The 14,561-nt window shown below is 43.7% G+C and overlaps 1 protein-coding gene across 1 annotated transcript in view; it reads left to right on the forward strand.

Moving 5' to 3' along the window:
* Positions 1 to 13,594, forward strand: part of LOC129381461 (uncharacterized) — a 78,424-nt gene extending 64,830 nt beyond the window's left edge. Inside the window, exons 11-12 of the mRNA XM_055064342.2 lie at positions 12,842 to 12,873; positions 13,210 to 13,594. Coding sequence (XP_054920317.2) covers positions 12,842 to 12,873; positions 13,210 to 13,594 — 417 coding nt within the window. The remainder of the gene's footprint in view (positions 1 to 12,841; positions 12,874 to 13,209) is intronic.
* Positions 13,595 to 14,561: the final 967 nt, after the last annotated feature.

Genomic DNA, 14,561 nt, shown 5'->3' on the forward strand with positions numbered 1-14,561 from the left:
AACTCCCCCCTGCTATTCCTAGTGCCTATGCCATATTCCCCCACTGCCTTGTCTCCAGCCTGCTTCTTGCCTACCTTGGCATTAAAGTCACCCATTAGTATAGTGTATTTGGTTTTCACTCTACCCATCGCCGATTCCACGTCTTCATAGAAGCATTCGACTTCCTGGTCATCATGACTGGATGTAGGGGCGTAGACCTGTACAATCTTCATTTTGTACCTCTTATTAAGTTTAACAACAAGACCTGCCACCCTCTCGTTAATGCTATAGAATTCCTGTATGTTACCAGCTATATTCTTATTAATCAGGAATCCGACTCCTAGTTCTCTTCTTTCCTCTAGGCCGCGGTAGCACAGGACGTGCCCGCTTTTTAGCACTGTATATGCTTCTTTTGGCCTCCTAACTTCACTGAGCCCTATTATATCCCATTTACTGCCCTCTAATACACCCTACTAGCCGTGAATACACCTTGCAAGCTCAATTCACACCAGCAACCCGAAACTTACTCCTCCCCCCCCCCCCGGGTACCCTATAGACGCAACAATAATATCAACGATATTCATGTATATGCCAGAATAATGACGAAGACAACACCCGGCGCTTGTGGCCGCCCCAGGAGCTCTACATGCAAACATATCGAATGTAACAAAATATTAAATGGTAGAGCGTTGGAGTATCTTCGCAAGGTAGCTTCTAGTTTCGCCTGCACGTCAAGCAACGTAGTATACTCTCTAGAATGTGACAATTGTGACGTGCAATACATATGTGAGACTGGACAAACAATTCATACAAGACTCCACGGCCACCGCACGGATACAAAACAAAATTTATATAAAACAGCTGCTAACCACTTGAATGAACATAACTATACATTCGATGAATCCAGAATCTATACATTACACAATAATTTCCGTTCAACTTGTGACAGTAAATATGCCGAATGGTCCCTCACACATGCTTAAATGTATATCCTGGACAGGAATAAATTCGGCACGTCGCAGCTTAGAACCGTTAAAACAGTAACTTATACAGAAAATTCTTATGTCTATAAATGCATAACACGCGCGGTGCCACCATCTAACCTCGATTCTTAACGTCGCCTAATTGTCCGTTTCCATATCTTCCTTGCTTCTCCCTTACAAATCGATTTCATATTATGTTCAGCCCCAATTCACATATACCCACCATTCGAGCTCTTTTCCCATGTACACCGGCCCCCTCCCGATTTTTTTGCGGTGACCCCTCAATTTGTTCCTAGGTTTTTGTTTCTTTATCCGTTCTCGCTCTTTCTTTTCATCTTCCCTTTTTTAAATTGTTTAAACACTCGCCGACACATTCCAAAGTTCCAGACGCCAGAATACCTTTTTCGGCGCGTCGACCACACAGGGTCGTGGCATTTATGTATATCACCGTTGCAACCCCTACACCAACGTATTGAAGCTAACGTCCTATGAATAACCACGCCGCTACCTTCAAAATGCCGCGTCCATTGCCGCAAGAACCTGTGTCGCCATCTTAGCAACTACAAAATTACCCAACGCGCTGCTGCGATATTGTGACAGATCGTCTATGCAGCGTGCTTCCTTACGCAACAAAAACAGACATGATTGCCGCCATGAAATAATGAGTAAATGAAAAGCTTTATTTAGTGTGCTTTTTCAGCGCATACGCCGGGTGGAAGTAAGTAAGGATTGTCTGAGCCGTAAGCGTGTTCAAATCCCATGTTGATGCTCACTATGTTGTATTTCTAGAGCAACATGGGGAAGCGGCTGCCAATATAAATGGCACGCCATAGCCAGCACAATATAGAAGAATAGCTTCAAACGACCAACGCCTCACCTTCCCTCGATTTGTTCGGAGAATTCAGTCTCGTTTTATGTGGTGGCACTTCTTTTATACCGTCACCATATTCATTGTGCTATGAATGCGCGAGTAAATCACGCCTCTGCGACTTGCGATTTAAATGACTGCGAGAAAAGTGGCCTTGAATGCGCACATGGCGAGAGCACCAAGGTATATGTAAACTGGTTAGGGAAGCTTTCATAGAAGCCCATATGTCCAGAAAATGGCGGCTCGTTGCAACCGTTGCCATCTACGTATCAGTGGGGGGGACACTAAAAGCAAGCAAAAAATGAAAAATAAAGAAAGTGACGTCACATCCGAAAATGGCAGTGACATCTATACCTTACGCTGCTTGGAGCGAATGTTTGAATTCCTTAAGCGTCTAACATTTGGACCGCCATGCCAGTACTTATTGTTCTTTTGAGCCTGAGGCAGGCTTGGAATTTGCCTCAGCATAAGCGCCAGCGGATTATTAAACTATGAGAGTGGCGTATGTCTTAATGTGAACTTAATTAGGCCGTTATTGGCGGCAATTGCTCCAGCAGGTTGCTTAGGAAGGTGATCAAATAGGATGGAAGTAAATGGCAGTATCGTGGAGGTTAGAAAAGCAACTTTAATTTCATTCTTCCAGAATAAGGCAACCGATATAATTAACCAAGCCAAACATATTTCAATGGATGAAATGTGCTTTGACCAGCACAGAGTCGTAATGCATAGCAACATATACCAAATATTTTCGTAGGATTCGCAATGCCGTGCGACACCATTCATATTCATATCCAACAGTTCGCAGACAAGACAACATAGTTAAGAAAGCAATCGACTTACTAATTTTGCTGCGCGTCGTACACTCTGTGCATGTGCTACGGAGAGTGAACGAACATAACGCGACGTTTCCTCGATGAGCGTCCATCATTTATCGTCACGACGACACACAGCGCGTCGGATGCCGCAGCGTGAACTTTTCCGATAACAGAAAGCCTCCACTCATACGTTTCCCCAATGAATGCGATGCGTTGGGTCACGCAAAATTTAAAGTGACGCGCACGTGATGCTTTCAACAAACACGCAAGAAAATATGGAAAAAAATCTTAAATGAAACCGCCGTGTTCAAGTGAGCAACGCCATTCAGCAGGACCTAATAGGCGCTTTGCGCAGTGACGTCTTGCGCGAGATTCGTGGGTTTATAGGTGTCACAAACAAAGAATTATTAAATTGCGAAATGCAAGGAAATTACCAGTTGTTCTTTTAGTACACAAAAATATTTGAAACGGATTATTTACTCGTATTTGTTTAATTTCAGACCGTCATGTACAGATTTTCCGTGGACGCTGGCGAAAAGGCAAATATATGCCTGACAAAGCATCAGCTGTATGAACAAAAGAAGTTGAACTATTTTCACATAGGTTTTCTAATTGAACTGTCTGTGCCTTGGATCGAATTGAATTGCAATCTTGGGCTTTACGTACCAAAGCCGTGACTTGATTACGAGGCACGCCGCAGTGTGGGACTCCAGATTAAATCTGACCACGAGGGGATATTTATGTTCCCCCAAAGTTTTTCGGACGGACGGGCGGATAGATAAAAATATAATAAACCAAGTTTCGATACGAAATTGTGGTTTTTATATAGCCAACAACATATTTGGGAATCATACCCGTTGTAAGTACTCTACAGTTAAGCTGGAAGGGCTCGCACAAGTCAAGGTGACGTTTACAATTTATTAGATGAATGCCCTACACCAGATATTGCCCCGAGTGCGACATTCGTCCTATGTAGCCAGTATGTGTGTCTTTAGTGAGAACGAGACATTGCAAGAAGCGCGCTTAACCAAACGCTGCTTTGGTTTTTTCCAACTTTCTTCCATTAAAACATAATTTCAGCTTTTTTGTCACAGCTCCAAGTGCCTAAGACCATTACCTTTACTAACTGAAGGATTTTTGACGACGCCTGATGTTACCAGTGGAACACGCATCACAGGTCATAACTGTCGGGAATTACAACGTCGACGGTACGTAGCTGACGGCCATTCGCCTTTACATCAAACAAACATGGGAGAGATCCATACTTCTACCGTGGCAGTGGTGCATTTATTGTGCATAAAAATGTTCTTAACCAGGGCCGCCAAGTATGTTTCCGCACGAGCCGCCTTATCACTGTCCTTAGTAAGAAATTTGTGCAGATAAGAATGCATACAAATTCATGCCTAATGTATGCAGTTGAAGTTTTCGAATGAGTTTGTTCTCCTATCGGTGAACAACGAAGGTACGTTCCTAGGTGATCGGCGCAGAAGCCGAGACTGTACATTCCATGCACCGAACAAATCCCCAGTAGTTGTAGAACAATCATCGAGCGCTCATTTCAATTTTATTTGCCAAGCAAAATCTCGGCGCGTACAGCGCGCTAAAACCACGAAAGTTTTTCTCTTAAATCGATGAAACATTGTTGACCAAAATGACGTTTTCGTAGCCACCGTGGTTGCTCAGTGGATTTCCCACTGATCTGCTAAGCGCGAGCTCGCGGGATCAAATCCCGGTTGCTGCGGCCGCACCTCGATGGTACCGTGCACTCCGGGCACGTTAGAAAAGCTCCAGTTGGCTTAAAACAATCCGATGGCTTTGGAACCTACTTATTACAACAGAATTTCATTAACCCGCCGTGGTTGCTCAGTGGCTATGGTGTTAGGCTGCTGAGCACGAGGTCGCGGGATCGAATCCCGGCCACGGCGGCCGCATTTCAATGGGGGTGAAATGCGAAAACACCCGTGTACTTAGATTTAGGTGCACGTTAAAGAACCCCAGGTGGTCGAAATTTCCGGAGTCCTCCACTACGGCGTGCCTCATAATCAGAAAGTGGTTTTGGCACGTAAAACCCCATAATTTAATTTTTTTTTTAGAATTTCATTAAACAACGATTTGATGTGAATGTATAGGAATGTCTGCAGTTAGGGAGGCGATTAAGACGTCTATATTGGAGCGTCATAACAGTACTGTCATGTCTTCGGCACGAATGTGACAATAGCTCACGTATAGCATGTTATCAGCAGCCGGCGTATCCCGCTTCGGCCTACGGCACTAGTTAGGGCATGCAATTTGGAACAAGCCAAAATGGTCTATATTGATGCGTTGGGTTCTTTTATGCCAACCAGGCAAAGCAACAGCCGCATAAGCAACATTCAAAATTTCAGGAAAAAGAAACGCAAAGAGCTACAACATTCGGTGTTAACAGACAACCATAGCACAGACAGTTGACGTTGTTTTCATTTATGGATAACTTTGCTACGCCCATGTGTAACTGAATGGTTTGCTTTTGCGAGCAGTGTGAGTCAAAGGGTAGAAGTGGCATAAGCCAGGGCTTCTCCCTTCCTGTGTTGATTAAATTTCTGTACATGTTTTTCCCTGAAGGAATGTGGTATCCAACAATTAAGAGATTAGATTTAGGTGCACGTTAAAGAACCCCAGGTGGTCAAAATTTCCGGAGTCCTCCACTACGGCGTGCCTCACAATCAGAAACTGGTTTTGGCACGTAAACGCCCCCCCCCCCCCAAAAAAAAAAAAACATTTAAGATGAACGCAAGGTGCCAACGGAGCCAGTATCAAGGTTGATCAAAATTTCTACAGATTTTTTGCCGTGACACGAACGTGCCATCCCAGAATTCACATACATTCGAAGCCGATGGAGCCGGCATAGCAACGAACACTGCGCTCTTGCAATGTAACAAAGCCTCCGTGAATGCTCCGTGATTTTACATAACTTTAATTTGATTTTGCAAAGGTAACTCGACACGTGCAAGCAGCGTTCAAATGATCCTGCCGTAAAATGTCCGCACCTCAGGTCTTTATTCTGACACTTTATTTTTCCCATTTAGTAATGCAAGTGTTCATTGCTTCTTTGCAAAATAAATTTCCTTATCTACCGCGAAGCTTCATTCAGCATCAAGATAGGACGTCTTAATGGTTTTTACCGCGACAAGCGGACTAGGAACAGGTGGCAGATTAGTGGAAACCACAAAAGCGCCGCCATACTTCTACGATAGCAATTTATAAAGGTAAAGGTATTCAAAATATTATTCAAATACATTCATTCACAAGCAGCACGCACGTGAGGAGAACGTGTAAAAAAGATCGTCGATATTTGGGAAAGACCAGATTATTTTTTATAACATTCTTATGTAGAACGCTAATAGATATTTAACCATTATATATTAAATATTCATTTATCGTCTCATTTATTGGTTCATTGAAACATTTATTAGAAATGATGGTCTGTGGCCTAAAATGGCGGTAACAGATATGTGGAAGGAAGGATGCGTGCCTCCTTTAGAGGTCGGGTGTGCGTGTTCCCAAGGGTGGCTGTGGCAGGACTAGAGCAGATCCTATGTTTGAGATTGGCGTTTATCGCCGTGCAGTCAGGGCATCCCCCAGGATGAAAGCCGAGGACACCACTAGATGGCGGATGAACGTGTTTTTCTAGGGCTCTGTGGTGGCACTCAAACATTTTTTTGTACATGCTTTCAGCTTGCTTCTATTTTTCATTTGCAGTTTTTTTAGCTTTTAAATAGTAACTTGCTTGTTCTCTCTTTCTTTTCTTTTTTCCTCTTGCGAGTGTGTTTCGTGTATATTTTGCAGGATAGTCAGAGTGCCCATTAGCGCCACGTGTATGAACACGTACAAGCGTGTGGGACATTAAGTATTTACTGTCTTTTAATAGTAGTTTGAAAGTGGCAAGACTATTAGATATTAGTGGTCTTGGTGTGGTGTGTGCATTGCTATAGGGAATATCGCTTTGGTAGGACAGTGGGAGCGTGGTAGCGTGTTTGAACACGTGCGAACACGTGCCATACTTTAAATATGTGCAGTACTCATGATTTTGAAAACATTACTGATAATTATTTTGTGGCATATTAAAGACAGATCTTGTGCGTCTCGGCATTTTCTAGAAGGCATGTGCTTTGAAAGCTTCGGTGTTTGACTACGTGAAACCTTAGTGCAGCGCATGGCAAGAAAGTCGGTAAAACGTGTGGTGTGCGGGGAGTCCCGCAAGGTAAACGACGGGAAGGATAAGAATGGAGATTAAATCAGTTCAAACGCAGACGCCATGATGTCGATGCTAGGCTAAAGAAAATGGAGGATTTCCAGTAAGAGCTTGTGAAACATATGGAAGAACTCAAAAATGAGCTAAATATTGAGCCTGGTGCACGGAAAACGGTGGAAAAAGGACATCAAGCAGCCGAAGAAAAGCTGAAAAGGGCCGCTATCGCGAACGAGTATGGTCTTGACTACAGAAGAAGTCTGCTGACGTGATAGGGCAGGCCGCGTCAGGAAAGCACGTGGAATGCGTGTAACGTGTGACGCGGATAACTGCAATGAGCTGCACCTTCCTTGAGGTGACCAAAAAGGAAAAGCAGGAACGCAGGGGCCAATGCCCCTTATCAACTCCGGCTCACGCGGAAAAGGATGACAAAGGAAAGCAGGCAGAGGTCCCGGCAGTATAAGAGAGTGAAAAGGTGATTGCAATAAAACAAAATAGGAGGTATATAAAAGAGATAGTACAAGCCTGCGCTTCAACCTCCAGTAACGATAATGATAACATGGAACAGTTTTATGCAGACGTTGAACTGGCGATGAGAATAGTACAAACTGAGTATACTGTATTCATGGGTGACTTCAATGCAAAAGCAGGCAAAAAGCAGGCTGGTGAACAAGCAAACGAAAACAGCGGCATCGATTCTAGGAGCACTAGAGGAGAGGTGTTGTTAGAATTCGTGGAAAGGAATAAGCGTTGAACAATGAACACCCTCTCGAGGATGCATAGCAACAGAAAATTGGACCTGGAAAAGCTCTAATGCTGAAACAAGAAATGAAATAGATCTCGTACTTTCTGCCGATCCCAACATAGAGTAGGTTGTAGAAGTGTTAGGTAAAGTGCAGTGACGAATCGTCCGTTAGGTGTAGGATTCACCTCAATATGAAGGGATAAAGAGCAAGATTGGTCGAGAAGCAACTGACCAACCTGGATGCAGTAAGAGTAAAATCAAACCAATTCAGGCTTGTACTTGCAAATATGCAGCCCTAAAACAGAGAGATGGTGATGACATATTGCTAATGAATCCAACCCCAACTAGGCTGCTTTCAGGAGCAGCAATTGAAATGGAAGTAAGTTATCAAGACAACCCAATAGGTAAGATCTCCAAAGTAAGAAAGGACGTAACAAAAAACGACAAAGAATGAGAGCGTCCTACTAAAGAAGTCAGATAGAATTCGCGAAACTGTCAAAACTCATCAATAAAGAGAGGGTTAGAGATGTTAGATATAATAGCGTGTGAGAGAGTGAGGAAGCAGTAAAATATGGTCGCAGCATGAAATCAATGAGAAGAACACTTGGCATAGGACAAGCCAAGAAATATGTACTGAAAGATAAACACAGTAATATCATCAGCTATTCCATAGACATAGTAAAATAACCGAAAAAATTCTATGCATACCCAGAGCTCCTACGGCACGTCCTTTCAAAGTAATAATGAATAGGTTACAGGTGCTCCATCTATAACTAGCGATAAAACTAGAAGGACGTTGCAAAACATTAAACGTGAAAAACCCCCAGGATAAGGTAGAATAAACGTCGTTTATTCAATGATGTGGTTGACATCATGCTCGAAAAGGCTGCGTCTCGCGACTTCAAGAGTTCCAGAGAACTGGTAGAATGCCAACAATAAACTAATGCACAAGAAGAAAGACGTTAAAGAATTGAAAAAAAATCAGGCCCATTACCTTACTTCCAGTATTCGACTTAATATTCACCAAGAAAATTTCGAATCGAATAAAGGCAGGATTTTACTTCAGGTAATAAAGAGAGTAGGCTGGCTTCAGAAAGGCATGCTGTGTAATGGATCACATTCATGTCGTCGATCAGGTAACTGAGAAACTTGCAGAGTACAATCAACCTCTCAATATGACTTTCGTAGATAATGAAAAGGTATTGGATTCAGTAGAGATACCAGCAGTCATAGAGGCATTATGTAATCAAGGAGTACAGGAGGATTACGTAAAAGTATTGTGTAATATCTACAAAAGGTTCCACTTCTACCTTGATTCTACACAAAAGGAGTAAAAGATCCCGTTATAGAAAGGGGTCAGACAGGGAGACATAATCTCTTTTATACTATGAACTGCATGCTTGTAAGAAATATACAAGGTATTAAACTGGGTAGGCCTACAAGTGAAGTTCAATGGCGAATATTTCAGATAATTTCGAGTTGAAGAGGCAACACTGGCGACCAGTTAGAACAAAGGATTGAGGGCCTTAAGAGAGAGAAAGTATTGTTGGTGCCTAAATTTATTATGCATACAACAAAGATAATGACCAGTAGCCTGGGAAGTGAACAGGTGTTCAGGATCACCAGTCAGCCTCTAGAGTCTGTAAAGGACCACGCTTACCTAGCTCATTTACTCACGAGGGACACTAATGAGAAGAAAACGTAGAGAAGAATAAAATTGGCTAATGTGCATAAGGCAAACATTGTCAGATCCGACTGTAAGCTAACCACTATCATTGAGAAGAAAGTTGTACAATCAATGCATTCTACCGGTGCCAACATATGGGCAGAAACTTGGAGGTTGAATAAGTGCCACGAGAACAAGGACCGCGCAAAGAGCGATAGAACGAAGAATATTAGGCGTAACCATAATTGAGAGGAAGAAAGCGGTGTGGATCAAACAGCAAACAGGGATAGCCGATATTGTAATGCACTTTAGGAGGAAAAAATAAATGCGTAGCGTAAACAGCCGACGGACCATTAGTTTTACGGAATGGGTGCCAAGACAAGGGAAGCGCAGTGGAAGACGACAGAAAATTAGGGGGGGGGGAAATTAGGAAATTCGCAGGCGTAAGTTGGAATCGGCGGAGGCAGGAGAGTGTAATTGGAGATCTCAGGGAGAGGCCTTGGACCTGCAGCTGAGATAAAGATAGGCCAATGATGATGATCTCTAGTAATATGCAGCCAAAACGTTAGGTTTGGACGTAATTAAAGCGTTTGAAGTATAAAACGTCTGCAAGCATTCCGGATTATTGTACGTGTGTTCTGCGCACTATGCAGAATGTAGCCCCTCTATCCTTAGAAAACTGCGAGAGTCTCCGAGATAGAATATAATGAAAATATGTGCTACACAGTCGCTACTCTGAAAGAGAATTTCCTGTGGCGTATAGACACTGCAGCACTTAAGGTGCTTGTAAAGTACTGTCAAACGTTTTACTGGCGCTATCTTCAGTCTTTCCCTGCGTCACTGAAAGAACTATATATGACAGCGATCCCAGATTCGGTAGAATTGGGAGCATTGCTTATGAGTAATATATACGGAAGGCTACCATTTGTGGCCTAATTATGAAAGTTTCAATTAGTTACAGAACCCTCGAATTTTCTGTACATTTAAGGGTAATACGAAGCGATCACGTGATGTCCTCGGTCGACTAAATGAATCGTCTTGTTTATATTTTTTGAATTTGGAGGACGGTAAGAGTGTGGGTGATGTGCACACTAAAATGAAAGCGTGCGCAGTGGCAAGGAAACTTAGCTCAAGCTAGTGGCAAATACACGTGGCAAAAAAAGAGGATGATCTTACGATTCCTTTCGCTCTAAGCTCATGTATTGTGACAGCACAAGTCTTCTGACGCCATTTCATCTTTATTTGCGTGCTATTTGCTTGAATGATACGTTCACCTACTACGGGGAACTCAAGAAGGAACCAGTAGTTAGAAAGGTTGATTGGTTGGAGCTGTGAGGTCGTACAGAAATGTACAAACTTTGAAGTAATTAAGAATTTGAAAAGGCTTCGAGTGGCGATTTCTATGCAAGCGATAACTGTAAATTATGCCAGATTATAGAAAGCAATCTCTTGAACGAGAAAATAAGATGTGACTGTCTTATATATGTCAAAGCCAAATTGTTGTATATGTGACACGGTAGGTCTTCTTGCGACGTTCGAAATACAACCAAGGACAAAAATACTGACCCTTCCAGACTTCTCATGGCTAACTGAGCGACAATGATTTAGTTTTATTTTTAAATATTATGTATCCGTTGGCTCACCGCTCATAGTCTAAGGATTCGGCTACTTTATTTTTTTTTCGTGTGGGATCAACATTCTTTAAATTTATTGATCGGCAAGATTGATCGCATACTCTCGCCGCGGGCTGTATCTTGGAGGTCATCTGTGGCGGGTGCATAAAGTAGGCGAGAAGAGATGGCTGGTTCCATTGCGCGCGCTCTCTTCTCGCGGGTCTAGTGTTGCAGATTGCGTAATTCCACGTGTCGGAGAGGCGTTGAAGCGAGAGGCAGCCGCGACGTTCGTTTTATATCGACGTTCTTCATCATGCCCGCGTTGTTCACGTTTGCGTTTGCGGGCGTGATACTGTGCTTCCTAATTTAATTAGTAATAGATTGTGTAGTGCCGCTTAAAACTATTACCTATACTTTTTGCCATTGTGTGGTACCTTGCTATCTCAATGAAGTGCATCGACTGCTGAACGAAATTGTGACTTGATTTTTAGAAGTGCCGCAATTAAAGCACGCGCCCTGAATTCGCACGCACATTTCCCCTCATTTCAGCTAAATATGTTTCGGTGGCATTAATACTAATTCCATGGGAGCGTATTGAATTCTCCCCCCACCCTTTGCGAACTACATTCAAAACTGTCCTGCGGTGGGGTAATACACAATTTTCTGTAGAGGCTGTAGTTGAGTTCGACAATTTTACCTTCGTTTGTGCAATTTACACAATAAGCCCTTATATTCAAGCAATGTTTTCTAAGCGCCATGCTCAGTTGTCCAAAAGAAATGTTTGCAATTGTACAAACCGTGCACAAGGAATGAAAATAGGGATAATTCCTGGGCCGAGTTTTCTGTGCAAGTCTAACAACAGCTACGAAGCTTGAATTTAATTATTGCAATAAAAAGAACATTAGCCCCATTTTTGCGACAGACGAACTTGGGGTGACATAGAAGTTTCTAAAGATGGTGTGAAAGAGGGTGAAGAATGCCGCAAAACGGCTTCGAGCATTTCATTACCAAGTATTTGCAATGAACGAAACTTACGATCTTTTATTTCCCCCAAAATACTAACATTACTGGTTTTCTGCGAACAATAATTTACTTCTTTCCCGCTTTTGAGCAAACCGCGGAAAACGAAATGTTGTCTTCTCTGGCAACCAATTTCGGAATTCCGTACCATACTATATTAAATCGGCAGCATTGGTACATGTACAGGCGCTCCCAGAATAATTCGGAACGCAACACACGCGGCCGCTCGCCGGCGGAGCGCGCCCGTGGAAAAAGTAGTACCGTTGTCTGCGCGTGCGCGGTCTCCCTAGCGAGCAAGGTTGGCTCCCTAGTGCATCTAGTTTGTGTTGCGTTGCTGCAAAACGGTAGCCCTAGGTGCCCCTTAACGTTTTGTCAAGGGGGGATGGGTCGGTGGTGTCTGTGACAAGCTGTGTCTGCGCATGCACTCGCGTTGGAGCATAAGCGCTCGTGTCTGCATGTTCGCGTGCTTGGGCGCCTTTTTTCCTGTATTGTTCATGTGTGCCATATTTATGATTTGCTCAAAATATTTATGGTAGGTGACCATGACTAGCGCCGGCAAAGGGTGGCGTTTTCGCCTGATGCAACCGTGATGATATCGGCGGCTCGATTGTAAAAGAGATACGAACATATTTAAACAATAACAGTTACGGAATTCCGCCCTATTCAAATTGAGGCAACATGCCGAAAAGAGTGCTGATGAATTTACGGAGAAATATAATTAAACTCAGTTCACAAGGTATAACTCAACGTGAGATATGCCGCCTCACAGGAAACTCATAAGTGACGTCAACCGAGTAATCTGAGCATATATACAGGGATGAAGATGGCCGACTCAAAGATGCATCACCATCGGGACGACACCGATGCACGTCGGAAGAGTCCGGCCTTATCATTGTTGCTGCAGCCATTGCCGATCTTTTTCAGAGCGCATGCCAGATCAAGATAGCCCTCAACCTGTAAACCAGTGAGGAAACAATTAGAAAGCGCATGCGAGAGGCTGGTCTTCGTGGATTTGTCGCGGCACAAAAGCCACACTTTACGGAGCGCAAAAAGCACCGGCGCCTTGAGTTTGGCAGGGCAAATGTGCGCTGGACGTCGGAAGAATGGAAGGAAGTAATATTCTCAGATGAATCGACATTTTCATCTAGATGGGACCAAGAGCGCCGCGTATGGAGACCATACAACAACAGGTGTTTTCCTTTTCTTTCTCATATTTTAAGCACAAATTCTTCGGACGCGCAAAAGGTATTTCATCTGAAAACACCATGAGCTATTTCCTTCTTTTCGTGTAGATACGAGTCTGGGTATGTTTCCGAGATCTACAGCAGCGGCCGCTCTGTTGTCAACGTTTGGGGAGCAATTAGCAATGAGGTCCTCGGTCCGTTAATCCGACTGTCCCCATCGTTCACAGCTGAAGCTTACTGGGAAATTCTGGACTACCACCTATCACCTTACGCTCTGGACGGGCCATTTAAAAATGGCTGCTACTTGTTTCAACAAGACCTGAGCCCGGTGCACACCGCCAGAGCTGTGGAAAAACTTCAAGAACGTGGTGTTCGCGTTCTTGACTGTCCTCCGAAAGGTGCACACGTCAATGTTATGGACAACGTGTGGGGCACGATGAAGGAAAGCTTATCCAAGCTGAATCTGGCAGGGGCCAGTGCCGACGAACTGTGACTCGCCATAACGTGCGAGTGGAAGCGCCTTGGTGAGAAGAGAGACTACGTAGATGCGCTCTACGAGTCAATTCCACGCAGCCTACAAGCTGCGCTTCGACTGGACAGCGCATTCGAGAGATATTGATAGCGGGACATGCCAATCGCTTGAGACAAAACATAGTTACGTTTCGATGCTTCTTGTTTCCTGTGGAAAAAATAAACCCAATGTTATTCCTGTTATTTAGATTTGCTACGTTCTCCTTATTATGTTCTTTTTTTTTGCATTCAGCTCACACAGCCTACCCTTCATTATCATTGTAGCTCTGAGCAAAAGAAAATGAGTACGAAAATGAGTATCTACGCCAACAAATGCCGACACGCGAAGAATACTTAGGGATACTCGCTACGAATGGTCCAGATTCCGTGACTGATTGGCGCACAATATATGCGAACCACGTGACGTGGTGTGCCAATGAATGACTGGGCTCGGGAAGAGTTCATTAGAGTGCCCTTTGCATGAAGTGACTTCGGGTGCGTGAAATTGGCCTTGATGAGCGTGCCGCGTTATTTCATTTTGTAAACTCTTTTATTGCCACTATCACCGACACACCCGTTAAGAGGGGTCATGTAATAGTGGAAATTGTCCTCGTATTACGAAGCTAGTAGTAACACGGATCGGGAGATAATTTAATAAGAACTAATAATTCGTAGGACAGGCTAACACGGTTGAAAACAGGCAGCTATGCCGTCGTAGCCAAGCCGCCTCACTAGCACGTAATCACGCAAAGCATTGCTATCTCCCAGACGGGATGCAGACCATGGCGAGAATACGCTGCAAGGAATCCACCAGCCTTTATTTATAGATTACGGTGCATGCTGTGCTACAGACATTCATTCGCCCAGCCCCATTGCACAACGCTAAAGGGCGCCTAGCGTTACCTTTTTGGAGCAAGACAACGCCAATCTAGATGCACTAGGGAGCGAAA

This window comes from Dermacentor andersoni, unplaced genomic scaffold, assembly GCF_023375885.2.
Source record: "Dermacentor andersoni unplaced genomic scaffold, qqDerAnde1_hic_scaffold ctg00000033.1, whole genome shotgun sequence".
Taxonomy (NCBI): Eukaryota; Metazoa; Arthropoda; class Arachnida; order Ixodida; family Ixodidae; genus Dermacentor; species Dermacentor andersoni.